General features: G+C 42.9%; 1 protein-coding gene across 3 annotated transcripts in view; it reads left to right on the top strand.

The window, feature by feature from the left end:
* The window catches only part of TENM3 (teneurin transmembrane protein 3), a 454,641-nt gene that overhangs the window by 416,409 nt on the left and 20,912 nt on the right, over positions 1-17,320 (top strand). For all 3 annotated transcript variants that reach the window (XM_018042106.1, XM_018042103.1, XM_018042105.1), the window contains 2 exons: positions 10,422-10,597; positions 15,998-16,233. In XM_018042106.1, coding sequence (XP_017897595.1) covers positions 10,422-10,597; positions 15,998-16,233 — 412 coding nt within the window. The remainder of the gene's footprint in view (positions 1-10,421; positions 10,598-15,997; positions 16,234-17,320) is intronic.

The following is a 17,320-nucleotide window of genomic DNA, read 5'->3' as shown; positions in this document are numbered from 1 at the left end:
TGACTCCTCTTAGCATCCCTCTCTTAAAAACACACATACTCCCAGACAGATTTCCTAGACCTCAGTTCATCCCCAAATTCAGCCAGTCTAGCGGTTCTTAAAGTCGTTGTTCAGTCACTCAGTTGTGTCTGACTCTTTGCAACCCCATGGACTGCAGCTCGCCAGGCTTCCCTGTCCTTCACTCTCTCCCAGAGTTTGCTCAAACTCGTGTCCATGGAGCCGATCATGCCATCGACTCAAAGTGAGACCTTCAGAGGTACGAAGCAAGGTGAGCAAGCCAAGGTGGGGTGTTCCAGGCCAGAGCCAAACATTTACTCGGGAGGCAGAGCATGCAGGCTTTGGAAAGAACATGCAGCTCAGAATAACAGGAGCATAGAGTATGTGTGGAAGTAGGGAGGTGAGTAGAGGGAGATCATAGTTCTGATGTGGCAGGGCTTATTCTCACCACCTGGCGATCACAGTTAGACAGGGCTCCCATAAAGGAGCTTTCCCCAGGGAAGCACAGTGCTCCATCTGACGACGACATAAGGGTGGACTGAACGTAGAAAAGTAGGAGGCTGAAAAAAGGGGGAAAGGGGAGTTAGGAGACAGTAAATCTAATTGAGTAGTGAAGATCTGACCCACAGTTGGGCATGGAAATTTTAGAGAAAGAGGTAGGCTAGTCATCAGGAAATGAAATACAGCTTGAGGACTTAATGCACGAGGGGAGAGAAAAGAAAATTCACTAACCTAGGGACCGGGTGGGTAGGAAATACAGGGAAGATGCAGGATGGTAGAGAAAGATGAGCTCTGATTTGGAAGTTATGATTTGAGGGACCATAGTCCAGCCCTGCATGTGGTCAAAAATGGCTGGTGAGAACTCAGGGTGAGGGACTAACCTGGTGGTCCTGTGGCTGGGACCCTGAGCTCCCAACGCAGGGGACCCAGCTTTGATCCCGGGTCAGGGAATTAGATCCTGCATGCTCCAACTGAGACCCAGTGCAGCCAACTAAATAAAAAAGAAAGAAAAAGAACTCTGGGTGAGTCAGTTCTAGAGATATAGGCATGAGGGCTCTGGGAAAAACAGAGCCACGAGTGTGAATGCAGTCCCACTGGGAAGATCTGGTTAGGGAGGAAAAAGTGTGAATATATATGAATTTACAGACATGATCCTCTTAGCACTTGAGACAAAATTCATGTGAAAGAACATCTTTTGGTGTTTTTCTTATCTTGCATCTTCCCTGTGATTTCTGGCAATATGCATATAGGTAGGTAGCAGGCAACTGAGTACCAGACGAATCCATGATTTAGAAACTAGTTGATTGTTCTGCTTCCTGTGATGATGGAAACGTTTTGCATCTTCTCTTCCAAATCTGATTTTTTGAGGATTGCTCACCGACAACATTTGCTCTTGAATTCAAAGAAATTATCATTTGCCTGTGAAATCACTGGTAAAATATATAAACCTCAGGTTCATTCCCCGAATACTGAAATATGAATTCTTCAGGATGTGCGTGTTATAAATCACATGATGACTGTTAGGATTCAGTCCATGGCGAGAAGTTAAAATCAGGTTCTGGTTTTGCTGTTTGCCCATGTCCTTCATCAGAAATGCAGATCCAGGAATGATTTGTATCTATGCTTTTGTTATGATACGGTTGGTAATTGTGTTCTCCTTTACTGCAGTGACAGAGAAGTTACTACAGATTAGCACTGTGAGAAAAGAATTGCCATACAGATGGCAAGACTGGGGGGTTTTTTTGTTTTGTTTTACTGGCTGTTAAATGATGAAAGGAAATTGAAACCAAAGGAACTCTGATAGATGAGAGGAAAAAATTATCCCTCTGTGTTATGAGGACAGTGGAAAAGCCAGGTTGATTAAGTCTTTCTTGGGAGTCCTTACTGTGACTGGTGGCTCAGAATTTTGAGCAAGTGGCAAAAAATCTGCCTGCAATGCAGGAGATGCAGGTTTGATCCCTGGGTTAGGAAGATCCCCCAGAGGAGGGCATGGCTACCCACTCCAGTATTCTTGTCTGGAGAATCCCATGGACAGAGGAGCCTGAAGGGCTACAGTCCATAGGGTTGCAAAGAGTTGGACACGACTGAGGCGACCTAGCACACTTGCATGGGGCTTCATGCCATGGGCATGCAGGATCTTAGTTCCCTGACCAGGAATTGAACCCTTGCCCCTTGCATTCGAAGCACAGAGTCTTAACAACTGGATTACCTGGGAAGTTGCCTCCCCCTCCACACACACACACACTTTTTTTTTTTTTTTTTTTTGCTGTTGAATTTTTTTTTTCATTTTTAGTTTTTTATTTTTTAATTTTAAAATCTTTAATTCTTACATGTGTTCCCAAACATGAACCCCCCTCCCACCTCCCTCCCCATAACATCTCTCTGGGTCATCCCCATGCACCAGCCCCAAGCATGCTGTATCTTGCGTCAGACATAGACTGGCGATTTAATTCTTACATGATAGTATACATGTTAGAATGCCATTCTCCCAAATCATCCCACCCTCTCCCTCTCCCTCTGAGTCCAAAAGTCCATTATACACATCTGTGTCTTTTTTCCTGTCTTGCATACAGGGTCGTCATTGCCATCTTTCTAAATTCCATATATATGTGTTAGTATAGTGTATTGGTGTTTTTCTTTCTGGCTTACTTCACTCTGTATAATCGGCTCCAGTTTCATCCATCTCATCAGAACTGATTCAAATGAATTCTTTTTAATGGCCAAGTAATACTCCATTGTGTATATGTACCACAGCTTTCTTATCCATTCATCTGCTGATGGACATCTAGGTTGTTTCCATGTCCTGGCTATTATAAACACTGCTGCGATGAACATTGGGGTACATGTGTCTCTTTCAATTCTGGTTTCCTCGGTGTGTATGCCCAGCAGTGGGATTGCTGGGTCATAAGGTAGTTTTTTGCAATTTTTTAAGGAATCTCCACACTGTTCTCCATAGTGGCTGTACTAGTTTTCATTCCCACCAACAGTGTAGGAGGGTTCCCTTTTCTCCACACCCTCTCCAGCATTTATTGCTTGCAGATTTTGGGATCGCAGCCATTCTGACTGGTGTGAAGTGGTACCTCATTGTGGTTTTGATTTGCATTTCTCTAATAATGAGTGATGTTGAGCATTTTTTCATGTGTTTGTTAGCCATCCGTATGTCTTCTTTGGAGAAATGTCTATTTAGTTCTTTGGCCCATTTTTTGATTGGGCCGTTTATTTTTATGGAATTGAGCTGCATAAGTTGCTTGTATATTTTTGAGATTAGTTGTTTGTCAGTTGCTTCATTTGCTATTATTTTCTCCCATTCTGAAGGCTGTCTTTTCACCTTGCTTATATTTTCCTTTGTTGTGCAGAAGCTTTTAATTTTAATTAGATCCCATTTGTTTATTTTTGCTTTTATTTCCAGAATTCTGGGAGGTGTATCATAGAGGATCCTGCTGTGATTTATGTCTGAGAGTGTTTTGCCTATGTTCTCCTCTAGGAGTTTTATAGTTTCTGGTCTTACATTTAGATCTTTAATCCATTTTGAGTTTATTTTTGTGTGCGGTGTTAGAAAGTGATCTAGTTTCATCCTTTTACAAGTGGTTTTCCCAGCACCACTTGTTAAAGAGATTGTCTTTACTCCATTGTATATTCTTGCCTCGTTTGTCAAAGATAAGGTGTCCATATGTGTGTGGATTTATCTCTGGGCTTTCTATTTTGTTCCATTGATCTATATGTCTGTCTGTGCCAGTATATTCTTGCCTCCTTTGTCAAAGATAAGGTGTCCATATGTGTGTGGATTTATCTCTGGGCTTTCTATTTTGTTCCATTGATCTATATGTCTGTCTTTGTGCCAGTACTGTTTTGATGACTGTGGCTTTGTAGTAGAGCCTGAAGTCAGGCAAGTTGATTCCTCCAGTTCCATTCTTATTTCTCAAGATTGCTTTGGCAATCCGAGGTTTTTTGTATTTCCATACAAATCTTGAAATTATTTGTTTTAGTTCTGTGAAAAATATGGCTGGTAGCTTGATAGGGATTGCATTGAATTTGTAAATTGCTTTGGGTAGTATACTCATTTTCACTATATTGATCTTCCGATCCATGAACATGGTATATTTCTCCATCTATTAGTGTCCTCTTTGATTTCTTTCATCAGTGTTTTATAGTTTTCTATATATAGGTCTTTAGTTTCTTTAGGTAGATATATTCCTAAGTATTTTATTCTTTTCGTTGCAATGGTGAATGGAATTGTTTCCTTAATTTCTTTTTCTACTTTCTCATTATTAGTGTATAGGAATGCAAGGGATTTCTGTGTATTGATTTTATATCCTACAACTTTACTATATTCATTGATGAGCTCTAGTAATTTTCCGGTGGAGTCTTTAGGGTTTTCCATGTAGAGGATCATGTCATCTGCAAACAGTGAGAGTTTTACTTCTTCTTTTCCAATTTGGATTCCTTTTATTTCTTTTTCTGCTCTGATTGCTGTGGCCAAAACTTCCAGAACTATGTTGAATAGTAGCGGTGAAAGTGGACACCCTTGTCTTGTTCCTGACTTTAGGGGAAATACTTTCAATTTTTCACCATTGAGGATAATGTTTGCTGTGGGTTTGTCATATATAGCTTTTATTATGTTGAGGTATGTTCCTTCTATTCCTGCTTTCTGGAGAGTTTTTATCATAAATGGATGTTGAATTTTGTCAAAGGCCTTCTCTGCATCTATTGAGATAATCATATGGTTTTTATTTTTCAATTTGTTAATGTGGTGAATTACATTGATTGATTTGCGGATATTGAAGAATCCTTGCATCCCTGGGATAAAGCCCACTTGGTCATGGTGTATGATCTTTTTAATGTGTTGTTGGATTCTGATTGCTAGAATTTTGTTGAGGATTTTTGCATCTATGTTCATCAGTGATATTGGCCTGTAGTTTTCTTTTTTTGTGACATCTTTGTCAGGTTTTGGTATTAGGGTGATGGTGGCCTCATAGAATGAGTTTGGAAGTTTACCTTCCTCTGCAATTTTCTGGAAGAGTTTGAGTAGGATAGGTGTTAGTTCTTCTTGAAATTTTTGGTAGAATTCAGCTGTGAAGCCGTCTGGACCTGGGCTTTTGTTTGCTGGAAGATTTCTGATTACAGTTTCAATTTCCGTGCTTGTGATGGGTCTGTTAAGATTTTCTATTTCTTCCTGGTTCAGTTTTGGAAAATTTTACTTTTCTAAGAATTTGTCCATTTCTTCCACGTTGTCCATTTTATTGGTATACAACTGCTGATAGTAGTCTCTTATGATCCTTTTTTTTTTTTTTTTAATTTTTGAGAACTTTGTTTCTGCCTGAATGTATATGCAGTGTTAACAGTCTTTGGGTCTTAGTTGGTGACAGTCTTAGGCAATGTCTGTCTCAGCTGAGGAACTGCTAGGGATGTTTGAGCAGAGAAGTGTTACCCTTGGGAGCAGGGGCATGGCATGGCTTAGAAGATGGATTTGATAGCTGTGGATGTGGGGAGAGGCAGCCAAACCAACTTTGCAATCTAGGGCGGCTGTGGGAGTGGAAAGATACGTGCGAGACATTATGAAGGCAAAGGAGAGTGTCAGAACTTCTCTTCTATAAGGGGGTATGAGAGAGAGGATTTCACATCAGGATGGAAATCAGCATTTTCCACTGAGATGGTCTGAGCCTCTGGCTTTCCAGGGCACTTGTCGAGAATCCTGCTGCTAAGAAAACTTAAAAAGAGATTTAAAAATATACCACAAAGGCTAAAACAGCAAGTCTAGGCAAAAACGCAATCAAAATTAAAGATGAACAAATAGAGAAACCTCAACACGGGGCAGCCCATCAGTGAAGGAGCAGAAGGTCATGGAGAGCCTGAGGGAGTTTGTCTTTTCCAGCGAGGGGCTGTTGTCAAGAGGGGTCAACCAGGAGTAAAAAGGAATGTGCTGTGTGGTGAATCTGAAGCCACGAGGTTGAGGCCAAATGAGTGGAAGGGGTGCGGGGCATGAAAGTGATGTTCCAGTCAGATTCCCTGGAGCCTGTAGCGTTGTGAATTCAAAAGCTCATAAAAGAAAACCATGTCTCAAATCTACAAGCTAGGCAGGCTAGCTCTCACGAGCGAGGCCAGGCAGCGTTCCAGAGCGCCACCCCGCTGCACAGGGGCAGAGACTGTGTCCAGAGGCGTGCATTTGATGAGAAGGCCCCGTTAGAACCTGGGATCAAAGCTTTTCGGAGGATGGCCGGACATCGGCTGTTGCATTGGTTTTCTGCTTTTGCTAAAGATGGGATCACCTGCCCTGTCTGACAGGCATCTCATTCTCCCTCCTTCCCCCATCCAAGGTCCCCTGGTAATTCTAATGTCTGCCATCCTTCTTGTTTCACTTTTGTTGTGAAACCGTGCAAAAGTTCTCACAGATCTACAGTGAAATGGAAGAAAAAAAAAAAAAAACCATAATGATGGAGAGAATGTGTTCATAAAGCTTTACTTTTTCCTTGTCAAGAATGGTCTCCCCCTGAAGTCCTTTTTCCCTGCGGCGTGGCTAAATGGCCTCTTTTTATGAAAGGATGCTGGTAACACGTGAAGAATTTTCAAAACTCTCTGTTGGTTCCCAATCTTACGTTTTGTCTTGGTTTGTGAAATCGGCGAGTCTGGGGAGGAGTCCCTGCGTGACCTGTCACCCCACCCCTGGGCTCCTTTAAGCTTGATTAAAGCCTTGCTTCTCCTAAAAACCATCACAGTCCCCAGTGGTGACCCCTGTCCAGGGCCTCCCTCCATCACCTCGCGGCCCCTACCTGGACCCTCTGCTTCAGTGGGCTCTTCCACGCCCTGACTTCAGAGCCTGTCCTTCCTTACACCTCCACACCCTCTCCCTGCCTGTTTTCTCGACTGGTCTATGTCCCGTGCCTTCCTTATCTTCCCATCTAAATCCACATCTATTTCAAGGCCCAGCATAGGTCCCCACCTTGACATGGCGCTTGCCTGCCACCCCAGCAGGACCTCACACCACCACCTGCACTCAGCGGGCTTCTAATGCTGTTCATACCCACAGTTCCCTCATGCTGTAACTTGCCTACAAGCTTATTCAGAAACTGTAGGTGACCAGCGGGGTAGATGCCCTAAGAGTCCTTTGGAAAATAGCAGCTTTCCTGGCCAGCCCCATGTGAGCGCTTCAGGCCTCTGAGTGCCTTACGTGCAGCCCCTCGTCTGAAAGCACAAACTCAGGACTTTCGGGGCTACACTGTGGAGCTGGGCCACTAAGATGCCAGCTTAACCCTCTGTCATTCTAACCACACTACAGGCTACCTGTGGCTTTATTTCCCAAAGAACCAGAAGCAAACAGGTGAGTGTCTGAATACGCAGTGCCCCGTGCTCGAAGGCGGCGCGCTCGGCATCCTGTGATAGAAAATGCCTGCCCAGCAGGACAGGAACCGCGGGGTTGGCCAGTGAAAGAGCAGTGGCAAGGATGGAAGAAATGCTTTCCACGGGAGAAAGGTGATGGGCTCTCTGTAGATTGAATGGAGCTAGGAAACATAAACCAGCAAAGGGGACAGAAAAGGGCAGGTGAGTGACAGCAGCGGGAGTGAGTCAGTGGAGTGCTGGCAAGTGGCGTCATCCATATGAAGCTATCGTTCCCCACTCTAAGTCAAGCACTGTGATTTACAGACGGGCTCAGGGACCTGGGTCCAGTGCTCGGAAGCTCCAGGCATGGGCCCATCGTGAGATGCAGAGAGAGCGCCTGATCAAATCACCTAACCACACCAGATTTTCATTTGTCCGTCTGTAAAATGGGAAGGGAGGCAAGGGTTGATGAAGTACTGAATTGCCTTTGATATAGGAGGATGCAAAAGAATGTCAGTTTCTCTTTAAAATTTTTCTATGGCTTTTTTCTTCCCGTTTTATCGACACATAATGGACAGACAGCACTGTCTAAGGTGCACAGCACAGTGATTTGACTTAGGGAAGTCATGAATATCACAGTTTGGTGAACATTCATCCTCTCTTGGAGAAGGCAGTGGCACCCCACTCCAGTACTCTTGCCTGGAAAATCCCATGGACGGAGGAGCCTGGTAGGCTGCAGTCCATGGGGTCGCTAAGAGTCTGACATGACTGAGCAACTTCACGTTCACTTTTCACTTTCATTCATTGGAGAAGGAAATGGCAACCCACTCATGTTCTTGCCTGGAGAATCCCAGGCATGGGGGAGCCTGGTGGGCTCCCTATGGGGTGGCACAGAGTCGGACACAACTGAAGCAACTTAGCAGCAGCAGAAGCATCTCTTATAAATAATACATTAAAGAAATAGAAAATTTTTGCTTATGATGATAACTCTTGGGATGTACTCTCTTAACTTTTATATATATATATATATATATATATATATATATATATATATATATATAACATACAGCAGTTTAATTATTGGAGAAGGAAATGACAACCCACTCCAGTATTCTTGCTTAGGAAATCGCATGGACAGAGGAGCCTGGCAGGCTACAGTCCATGGTGTCATGAAAGAGTCAGACGTGACTTAGCAACCAAACAACAACAGTGTTAATTGTAATTATCTGGTTGTACGTTGCATCCCTGGTACTTATTTACCTTAGGGTGTTAATTTCTGTAAAAACACAGTAGCTTTTTCTCCATCTTATGCTGTGAGAAATATAAAGCAATGCAAGAATTATGTCCTGGTTAACACTGCACTTGAGGCTGGTATGGTCAGTAATTCTATAAACCTAGGCTTGTTTGTTTCTTCAAAAGTAATAATGTCTTCAAAAAAAAAAAGTAATGACAGCAATAAGCCCTATTGAGTTTCTTTCATTGATGTCTTAATCTGCTAGGGGCATTTGGGTTGCTGGGGAAGAGAGGGAGTCTCCTTTTTTATTTCAGCTCTGCCTTTTGTGGGTCCAAACAATGATTACACTTAATGGTGCATTTTCTCTCTCTCTCTCTGCATCACCTGCCTCTCCTAAGTGCCCGTTCCTGCCGCTGGCGAAGCAGCAAGGCAGATTGTCAGATCAAGTCAGTCAAACCCCTGATCTGACTGATACTGTCCCCACTGAATTAATGGGGCCTGAACAGACATCCCTCTCTCTCCTCCCAACTTTCCACCTTCCTGTCTCCACCGTGACATTGTCCTTGCAGAATTCTCTCCCTCAAATGCCTAGATGCTACTCCTAATTCCCAACTACATTTCTCTAAGTGACACTATCGAAGCCCGCTATCCTTTTATTCCAAAATGACAGTTAGCACTTTTTATTCTACCCCCACCTCTTTGTTGCCCCATGTTTACGCCTTTTACTATTATAGCTTCACTTTCCCCCTTTCCCGGTGACTTCTGTCTTTCACTATTAAGATTCTTTCATCTCCTAGTTCTGCATCCGGATTTATTTTCAGTAGGACATGGTTCAGCACTCCATTTCTTAGGTCTTTTGTTAATGAAGCAACTGTAGTGTAAATATGAAATCCTATCTTAAATGCATTTTTGTCCCAGGGAAGTCCCTGATTTCTCATTCAATAGTCGCTGCTCCCCGCCACCCCCCGCTTCTTTAAAGCACATTGTCATTTTTTAAATTTTCTCTGGTGCTGCCACCAGTAGAAAAGTCACCTCCCCAAATCAATATGTTAGTAAAATGTTATATCTTTAATGCATAGTTATGATTAAAGGATAGCTTTTTAAGGTACATCCTAACATTTAAATTATGAGTTCCTCCTTATATATATGCTAAGAAAGAGTTAGTGTATAATAAATAGTCATTAAATGTCAGGAAGTATTACATCTCATTTCAGTAAACATAATGAATCATCATTCAAAACACCACCATTCCTCTGTCAGTGTAGACTAGATTATCACGACCCCCGCCAACATTTAAGTCCCCATGTACCATTATGAAATATGCCAATCACTGAGAAATAAAGTCTTCTTAAAAGTCTTTATTATACTAATTTGTTGAAGATATCTCAAGATGCTGAAAGAATATCTTTACATATGCAGATATATGACATGAATGTATATGTACTCTTTTACAAAGTTATAGATATAATTTTTTTCACATTGCACTGCCATAGAGGGCGTAAGTTAGTAAAACCTTCAAACAGGATATAACAGCGAATTAAATCTACTTTGTAGAAAATATGGAGGAATGCTAAGAAATTTAATATCACCAAACATGTTCCCTTTGAAACAGCAAATTAGATGTGCAGGAGGATTTTGGTCACACTTCAAAGAAAAATGTGCTGAGGTGGAGAGCAGTCTGTTTACTCTCCCTCTCACCGGCATGGCTTTTCTATGTTAAACAGGCTTCTGATGACTTCAAAGCATGTTTGAAGTCCTCACTCAGCACAGCTCCTGCACAAAGACAAATATGCTTCCAGGCGTGTGGAGCTAATATTGCCGCCAACTCTCGTATAAGTTGCCTGTTTACCACCCAGCTCTTTCCTCTCTCATTCAGCTATGACAGTGAAGGTCGTCTGACCAACGTGACATTTCCAACCGGCGTGGTCACCAACCTTCATGGAGACATGGACAAGGCGATCACAGTGGACATTGAGTCGTCCAGCCGAGAAGAAGATGTCAGCATCACTTCCAATCTGTCCTCCATCGACTCGTTCTACACCATGGTTCAAGGTAAGCATGCAAGCACAGCTTTCAACGGCCCTGTTTGAAACACTGCTGGCACAGAAGTAGCATGTGGCCATCCCCCTCCCTCCCCGCACTTTTTCTAAGATGAACTTAGGGAAGGGAAGGTGGAATTGTAAACCTCTAGAGATAAGGATGAGAAGCCTCATATCTACATGTAATGTTTATTTAGTGACATAAGGGCTTCCCAGGTGGAGCGATGGTAAAGAACCCGCCTGCCAATGCAGGGATGCAAGAGACCCAGGTTTGATCCCTGTGTCAGGAAGATCCCCTGGAGAAGGAAATGGTAACCCATTCTAGTATTCTTGCTTGGAAAAACCCATGGACAGAGAAGCCTGGTGGGCTACAGTCAGTCAAGTTCAGTTACTCAGCCGTGTCCGACTCTTTGCAACCCCATGAACTGTAGCATGCCAGGCCTCCCTGACCATCACCAACTCCCAGAGTTTACCCAAACCCATGTCCATTGAGTCAGTGATGCCATCCAACCATCTCATCCTCTGTCGTGCCCTCCTCCTGCTCCCAATCTTTCCCAGCATCAGGGTCTTTTCCAATGAGTCAGCTCATTGCATCAGTTGGCCAAAGTATTGGAGTTTCAGCTTCAAATCAGTCCTTCCAATGAACACCCAAGACTGACCTCCTTTAGGATGAACTGGTTGGACCTCCTTGCAGTCCAAGGGACTCTCAAGAGTCTTCTCCAACACCACAGTTCAAAAGCATCAATTTTTTGGTGCTCAGCTTTCTTCATAGTCCAACTCTCACATCCATACATGACCACAGGAAAAACCATAGCCTTGACTAGATAGACCTTTTTTGGCAAAGTAATGTCTCTGCTTTTGGATATGCTGTCTAGGTTGGTCATAACTTTCCTTCCAAGGACCAAACATCTTTTAATTTCATGGCTGCAATCACCATCTGCAGTGATTTTGGTGCCCAAAAATAGAAAGTCAGCCACTGTTTCCATTTCCTGTCTATTTTTCATGAAGTGATGGGACCAGATGCCATGATCTTTGTTTTCTGGATGTTGAGCTTTAAGCAAACTTTTTCACTCTCCACTTTCACTTTCATCAAGAGGCTTTTTAGTTCCTCTTCACTTTCTGCCATAAGGGTGGTGTCATCTGCATATCTGAGGTTATTGATGCTTCTCCCGGCAATCTTGATTCCAGCTTGTGTTTCCTCCAGCCCAGTGTTTCTCATGACGTACTCTGCATATAAGTTAAATAAGCAGGGTGACAATATACACCCTTGATGTACTCCTCTTCCTATTTGGAACCAGTCTGTTGTTCCATGTCCAGTTCTAACTGTTGCTTCCTGACCTGCATACACGTTTCTCAAGAGGCAGGTCAGGTGGTCTGGTATGCCCATCTCTTTCAGAATTTTCCACAGTTTATTGTGATCCACATATTCAAAGGCTTTGGCATAGTCAATAAAGAAGAGATAGATGTTTTTTCTGGAACTCTCTTGCTTTTTCGATGATCCAGCAGATGTTGGCAATTTGATCTTTGGTTCCTCTGTCTTTTCTAAAACCAGTTTGAACATCTGGAGATTCACAGTTCACGCATTGCTGAAGCCTGGCTTGGAGAATTTTGTGCATTATTTTGCTAGCGTGTGAGATGAGTGCAATTGTGCGGTAGTTTGAGCGTTCTTTGGCATTGCCTTTCTTTGGGACTGGAATGAAAACTGACCTTGTCCAGTCCTGGGGCCACTGCTGAGTTTTCCAAATTTGCTGGCATATTGAGTGCAGCACTTTCACACCATCATCTTTCAGGATTTGAAATAGCTCAACTAGAATTCCATCACCTCCACTAGCTTTGTTCATAGTGATGCTTCCTAAGGTCCACTTGACTTCACATTCCAAGATGTCTGGCTCTAGGTGAATGATCACACCATCATGATTATCTTGGTCGTGAAGATCTTTTTTGTACAGTTCTTCTGTGTATTCTTGCCACCTCTTCTTAATATCTGCTGCTTCTGTTAGGCCCATACCATCATTTCTGTCCTTTATTGAGCCCATCTTTGCATGAAATGTTTCCTTGGTATCTCTGATTTTCTTGAAGAGATCTCTAGTCTTTCCCATTCTATTGTTTTCCTCTATTTCTTTGCACTGATCACTGAGTAAGGCTCTCTTTTCTCCCCTTGCTGTTCTTTGGAACTCTGCATTCAAATAGGTATATCTTTCCTTTTCTCCTTTGCTTTTGGCGTCTCTTCTTTTCACAGCTATTTGTAAGGCCTCCTCAGACAGCCATTTTGCTTTTTTGCATTTCTTTTTCTTGGGGATGGTCTTGCTCCGTGTCTCCTGTACAGTGTCACGAACCTCCATCCATAGTTCATCAGGCACTCTGTCAGATCTAGTCCCTTAAATCTATGTCTCACTTCCATTGTATAATCATAAGGGATTTGATTTAGGTCATACACGAATGGTCTAGTGGTTTTCCTGATTTTCTTCAATTTAACTCTGAATTTGGCAATATAGAGTTCATGATCTGAGCCACAGTCAGCTCCTGGTCTTGTTTTTGTTGACCGTATAGAGCTTCTCCATCTTTGGCTGCAAAGAATAGAATCAATCTGATTTCGGTGTTGAGCATCTGGTGATGTCCATGTGTAGAGTCTTCTCTTGTGTTGTTGGAAGAGGGTGTTTGCTATGACCAGTGCATTTTCTTGGAAAAACTCTTAGCATTTGCCCCGCTTCATTTTGTACTCTGAGGCCAAATTTGTCACTCCAGGTGTTTCTTGACTTCCTACTTTTGCATTTCAGTCCCCTATAATGAAAAGGACATCTTTTGGGGTGTTAGTTCTAAAAGGTCTTGCAGGTCTTCATAGAACCATTCAACTTCAGCTTCTTCAGCGTTACTAGTTGGGGCATAGACTTGGATAACTGTGATATTGAATGGTTTGCCTTGAAAACGAACAGAGATCATTCTTTCATTTTTGAGATTGCATGCAAGTACTGCATTTTGGACTGTTTTGTTGACCATGATGGCTACTCCATTTCTTCTAAGGGATTCCTGCCCGCGGTAGTAGATATAATGGTCATCTGAGTTAAATTCACCCATTCCAGTCCATTTTAGTTCACTGATTCCTATAATGTCGACGTTCACTATTGCCATCTCTTGTTTAACCACTTCCTATTTGCTTTGATTCATGGACCTAACATTCCAGGTTCCTATGCAATATTGCTCTTTACAGCATCAGACCTTGCTTCTATCACCAGTCACATCCACAGCTGGGAGGTGTTTTTGCTTTGGCTCCGTCCACAGCCTTCTCTAAGTCAATGAAACTAAGCCATGCTGTGCAGGGCCAACCCAAGATGGACAGGTCATGGTAGAGAGGTCTAACAGAATGTGGTCCACTGGAGAAGGGAATGGCAAACCACTTCAGTATTCTTGCCTTGAGAACCCCATGAACAGTATGAAAAGGCAAAAAGATAGGACACTGAAAGATGAACTCCCCAGGTCGGTAGGTGCTACAGTCAGTCCACAGGGTCGCAAAGAGTCCATGGAGAATACTAAGAAATCTAATTTTAAAGAGTCAGACATGATTGAGCACACACATACATATTTAAAATCACATAATATCTAATATTTCTGTTAACCTAGAAATAGTCTTGTTTCTTTACCACTTAATAAGTTAATTCTTACTCTCTGCTTGTCTCATCAGTCCCTTTTTGCATCAGTGTCACTGGCCATGGAAAGACAGCAGCATGAGGCCAAGCACTTTCTGAATCCATGTGTGATGCAGTCTTTGAATCCACTTCTCATGCCATCACTGGAAATTTATACCAAATTCCAAGTATTGATGTAATATCCAGGCTTTCCATTTTTTCATTCAGTATAGGGACTCCCCGGGGGGCTCAGACAGTAAAGAATCTGCCTGCAGGGCAGGAGACACAGGTTCAGCCCCTGGGTCAGAAGGATCCCCTGGAAAAGGGAATGGCAGCTAACTCCTGTATTCTTGCCTGGAGCATCCCATGGACAGAGGAGCCTGGCGGGCTGCAGTCCATGGGGTCAGAGTCAGACACAACTGAGCGACTAACACTTACCACTTTCATGTAGGCATAAACATCCAATAGCTCCATGATAGAGCCTCCCGCCACGTTCCTTTTTGATGTAACCTTCAGGAATGACCACTGCAACTGTGAGGTCATTGCTGTAAGACTAATTGTTGAATCTGAGTTACACTTCAGATTGTGGCTAGATGTACTTCCGGCTTGGGAAGATTCCCCTGGAGAAGGAAATGGCAACCCACTCCAGTATCCTTGCCTGGAAAATCTCATGGACAGAGGAGCCTGGTGGGCTGCAGTCCATGGGGGTCACAAAGACTTGGACACAACTGAGCGACTAACACACTTACATAATATTTTATAGATTTGTGTTGTTGCTGTTTTTTTCTTTAGCCGCACCTCCTGGCTTGTAGGATCTTACTTCCTCCACCAGGGATCAAACCCAGGCCCCTTGCAATGGAAACACAGTGTCCTAACCTTTGGACCACCAGGGAGTTTGAGTTAAACTTCTTTGACTCTTTTTTTTTTTTTTTTAACCAGTTCTGTCAGGTATTCTCTACAGTCACCTAAAATTACTGTTGGTTGAATTTATTGCTTCCCCAAATGGTCCTATATTATTAAAATTCTTTAGTTAAGTCCATAACCTACAATATGAGAGGGTGTTTTGTATAAAATATAAGGTGACTGCCTATTTTAAAGTCAGTTTCAGGGGGAAATAGCTCCTTATATATTTTTGGTGTGGAAAGTATAGATATTAAATCTTTTCAAATTATCTTTAACAAAGGATAGATAGAAAGATAGGTGTAGGAAGGGGTGTCTCCTAAGACTCTGAAGGTGACAGAGTCTCCTAAAAGAACCCGTATTATTCGGTTCTTTGCAAAACATTTACTGCACATTCCATAGAGGTTGAACCTTCATCTGTTTTGTCAGGCACATGAGGAAAAGAAATCTGTTAAAGCGAAGGACTTTAAAATTTCCCCTAAAGGTTACCCTTAATATTCAGCCAAACGTATTGCATCAGAAGTTCCCAGGTTTTTTGGCACCAGAGACCGGTTTCATGGAAGACAGTTTTTTTCCCCCAGAGGGTGGGGGATGGTTTGGGGATGACTCAAGAGCACTACATTTATTGTACCCTTGATTTCTATTATTATTATATCAGCTCCACCTCAGATCATCAGGCATTGGGTCCTGGAGGTTGGGAAGCCCTGCATTATAGCGTGAGATACCAGAAATCAAAGTTGTTTGTTGTTTTCTACAAGAATATCATTAAGTACTTTTTATTCCTTATAAATGGAGTCCCGTCAGTGTTTCAGACATGCATATAACCCCACAACCAACCAAGTGTTCAGCCCACACCTATAGTTCGTGTTTTCTGCAATTTTTTTTTCTAGATCAGTTAAGGAACAGCTACCAGATTGGTTATGACGGCTCCCTTCGCATCATCTATGCCAGTGGTCTGGACTCGCATTACCAGACCGAGCCCCATGTTCTGGCCGGCACCGCTAACCCAACAGTTGCCAAAAGAAACATGACTCTGCCTGGCGAAAACGGTCAGAATTTGGTGGAATGGAGATTCCGGAAGGAGCAGGCCCAAGGCAAAGTCAATGTCTTCGGTCGAAAGCTCAGGGTAAGTCAGTGTCAGAGGGTGGTGATGGCTGGCCGGTCCTCTGCCTCATTCAATGGCCTGTTCATGAGGGCAGGCCTGGAACTGACCTGCTCGTGCTCAGGGGAACACCTTACCTTAGAGCTTGACTCACAGCCAGCCCTCAAGCCATCAGATTGCTCATAGTAAAAGTCAACTATTTGAGAAGAGGGTTCTCTCAATATAGCTTTGATTAAAAATCAGTTCTTACCTAGGAAATTAGGATTTTGCATGTAAAATGTGTGAGTCACTCAGTCGTGTCCAACTCTTTGTGACCCGATGAACTGTAGCCCACCAGGCTCCTCTGTCCACAAGATTCTCTAGCAAGAATACTGGAGTGAGTCATCATTTCCTTCTCCAGGGGATCTTCCCAACCCAGGGATTGAACTCTGGTCTCCTGCACTGCAGGCAGATTCTTTAGCATCTGAGCTACCAGGGAAGATTTTGCATGTAGGACAGCCCCAGATAGCCTTGATGACAACTGATTCTTGTTTTACTAATATTACCTTGATAATCTTATGCTTTTCCTTCACCCACTCAGGAGAGTTGACTTCGTAATGACATAGGGATGAGTAAGCATTGGCTGAAACATTACAAGTATTCCAAACCCTAAATATGTATCTTGCAAGACAGGGGCTGGCCTTTGGAAGATGGAGTCTGCCTTTGCATTCTCAATATTTTTAAAGTATAATGTGGGCTTGAGACTATTCTAGTGGTAGAGTGGTTGGGAATTTGCCTTCCAGTGCAAGGGATGTGGGTTCTATCCCTGGTCAGAAGGCTAAAATCCCTCATGCCTGCAGCCAAAAAAACAAAACTTAAAAACAGAAGCAACATTGTAACAAAAATTCAACAGACTTTAAAAATGATCCACATCAAAAAAAAAAAAAAAGCGTAATGTGGGCACACGGGAGATAACCAGTGTCAGAACCTACCTCCTCGCTATTGATGAAAAACCCAGACTTACCTTTTTTTTTTAATTTATTTACTTTTGACTGTGCTGGGTCACTGCTGTGGTGCAGGCTTTTCTTGCTGCGGAGCGCAGGCGTTCAGGCTTTAGCAGTGGCGGCGTATG

Source organism: Capra hircus, chromosome 27 (genome assembly GCF_001704415.2).
Source record: "Capra hircus breed San Clemente chromosome 27, ASM170441v1, whole genome shotgun sequence".
Classification (NCBI taxonomy): Eukaryota; Metazoa; Chordata; class Mammalia; order Artiodactyla; family Bovidae; genus Capra; species Capra hircus.
Note: the sequence above shows the minus strand (reverse complement) of the source record. Positions and strands in the feature narration are given on the sequence as shown.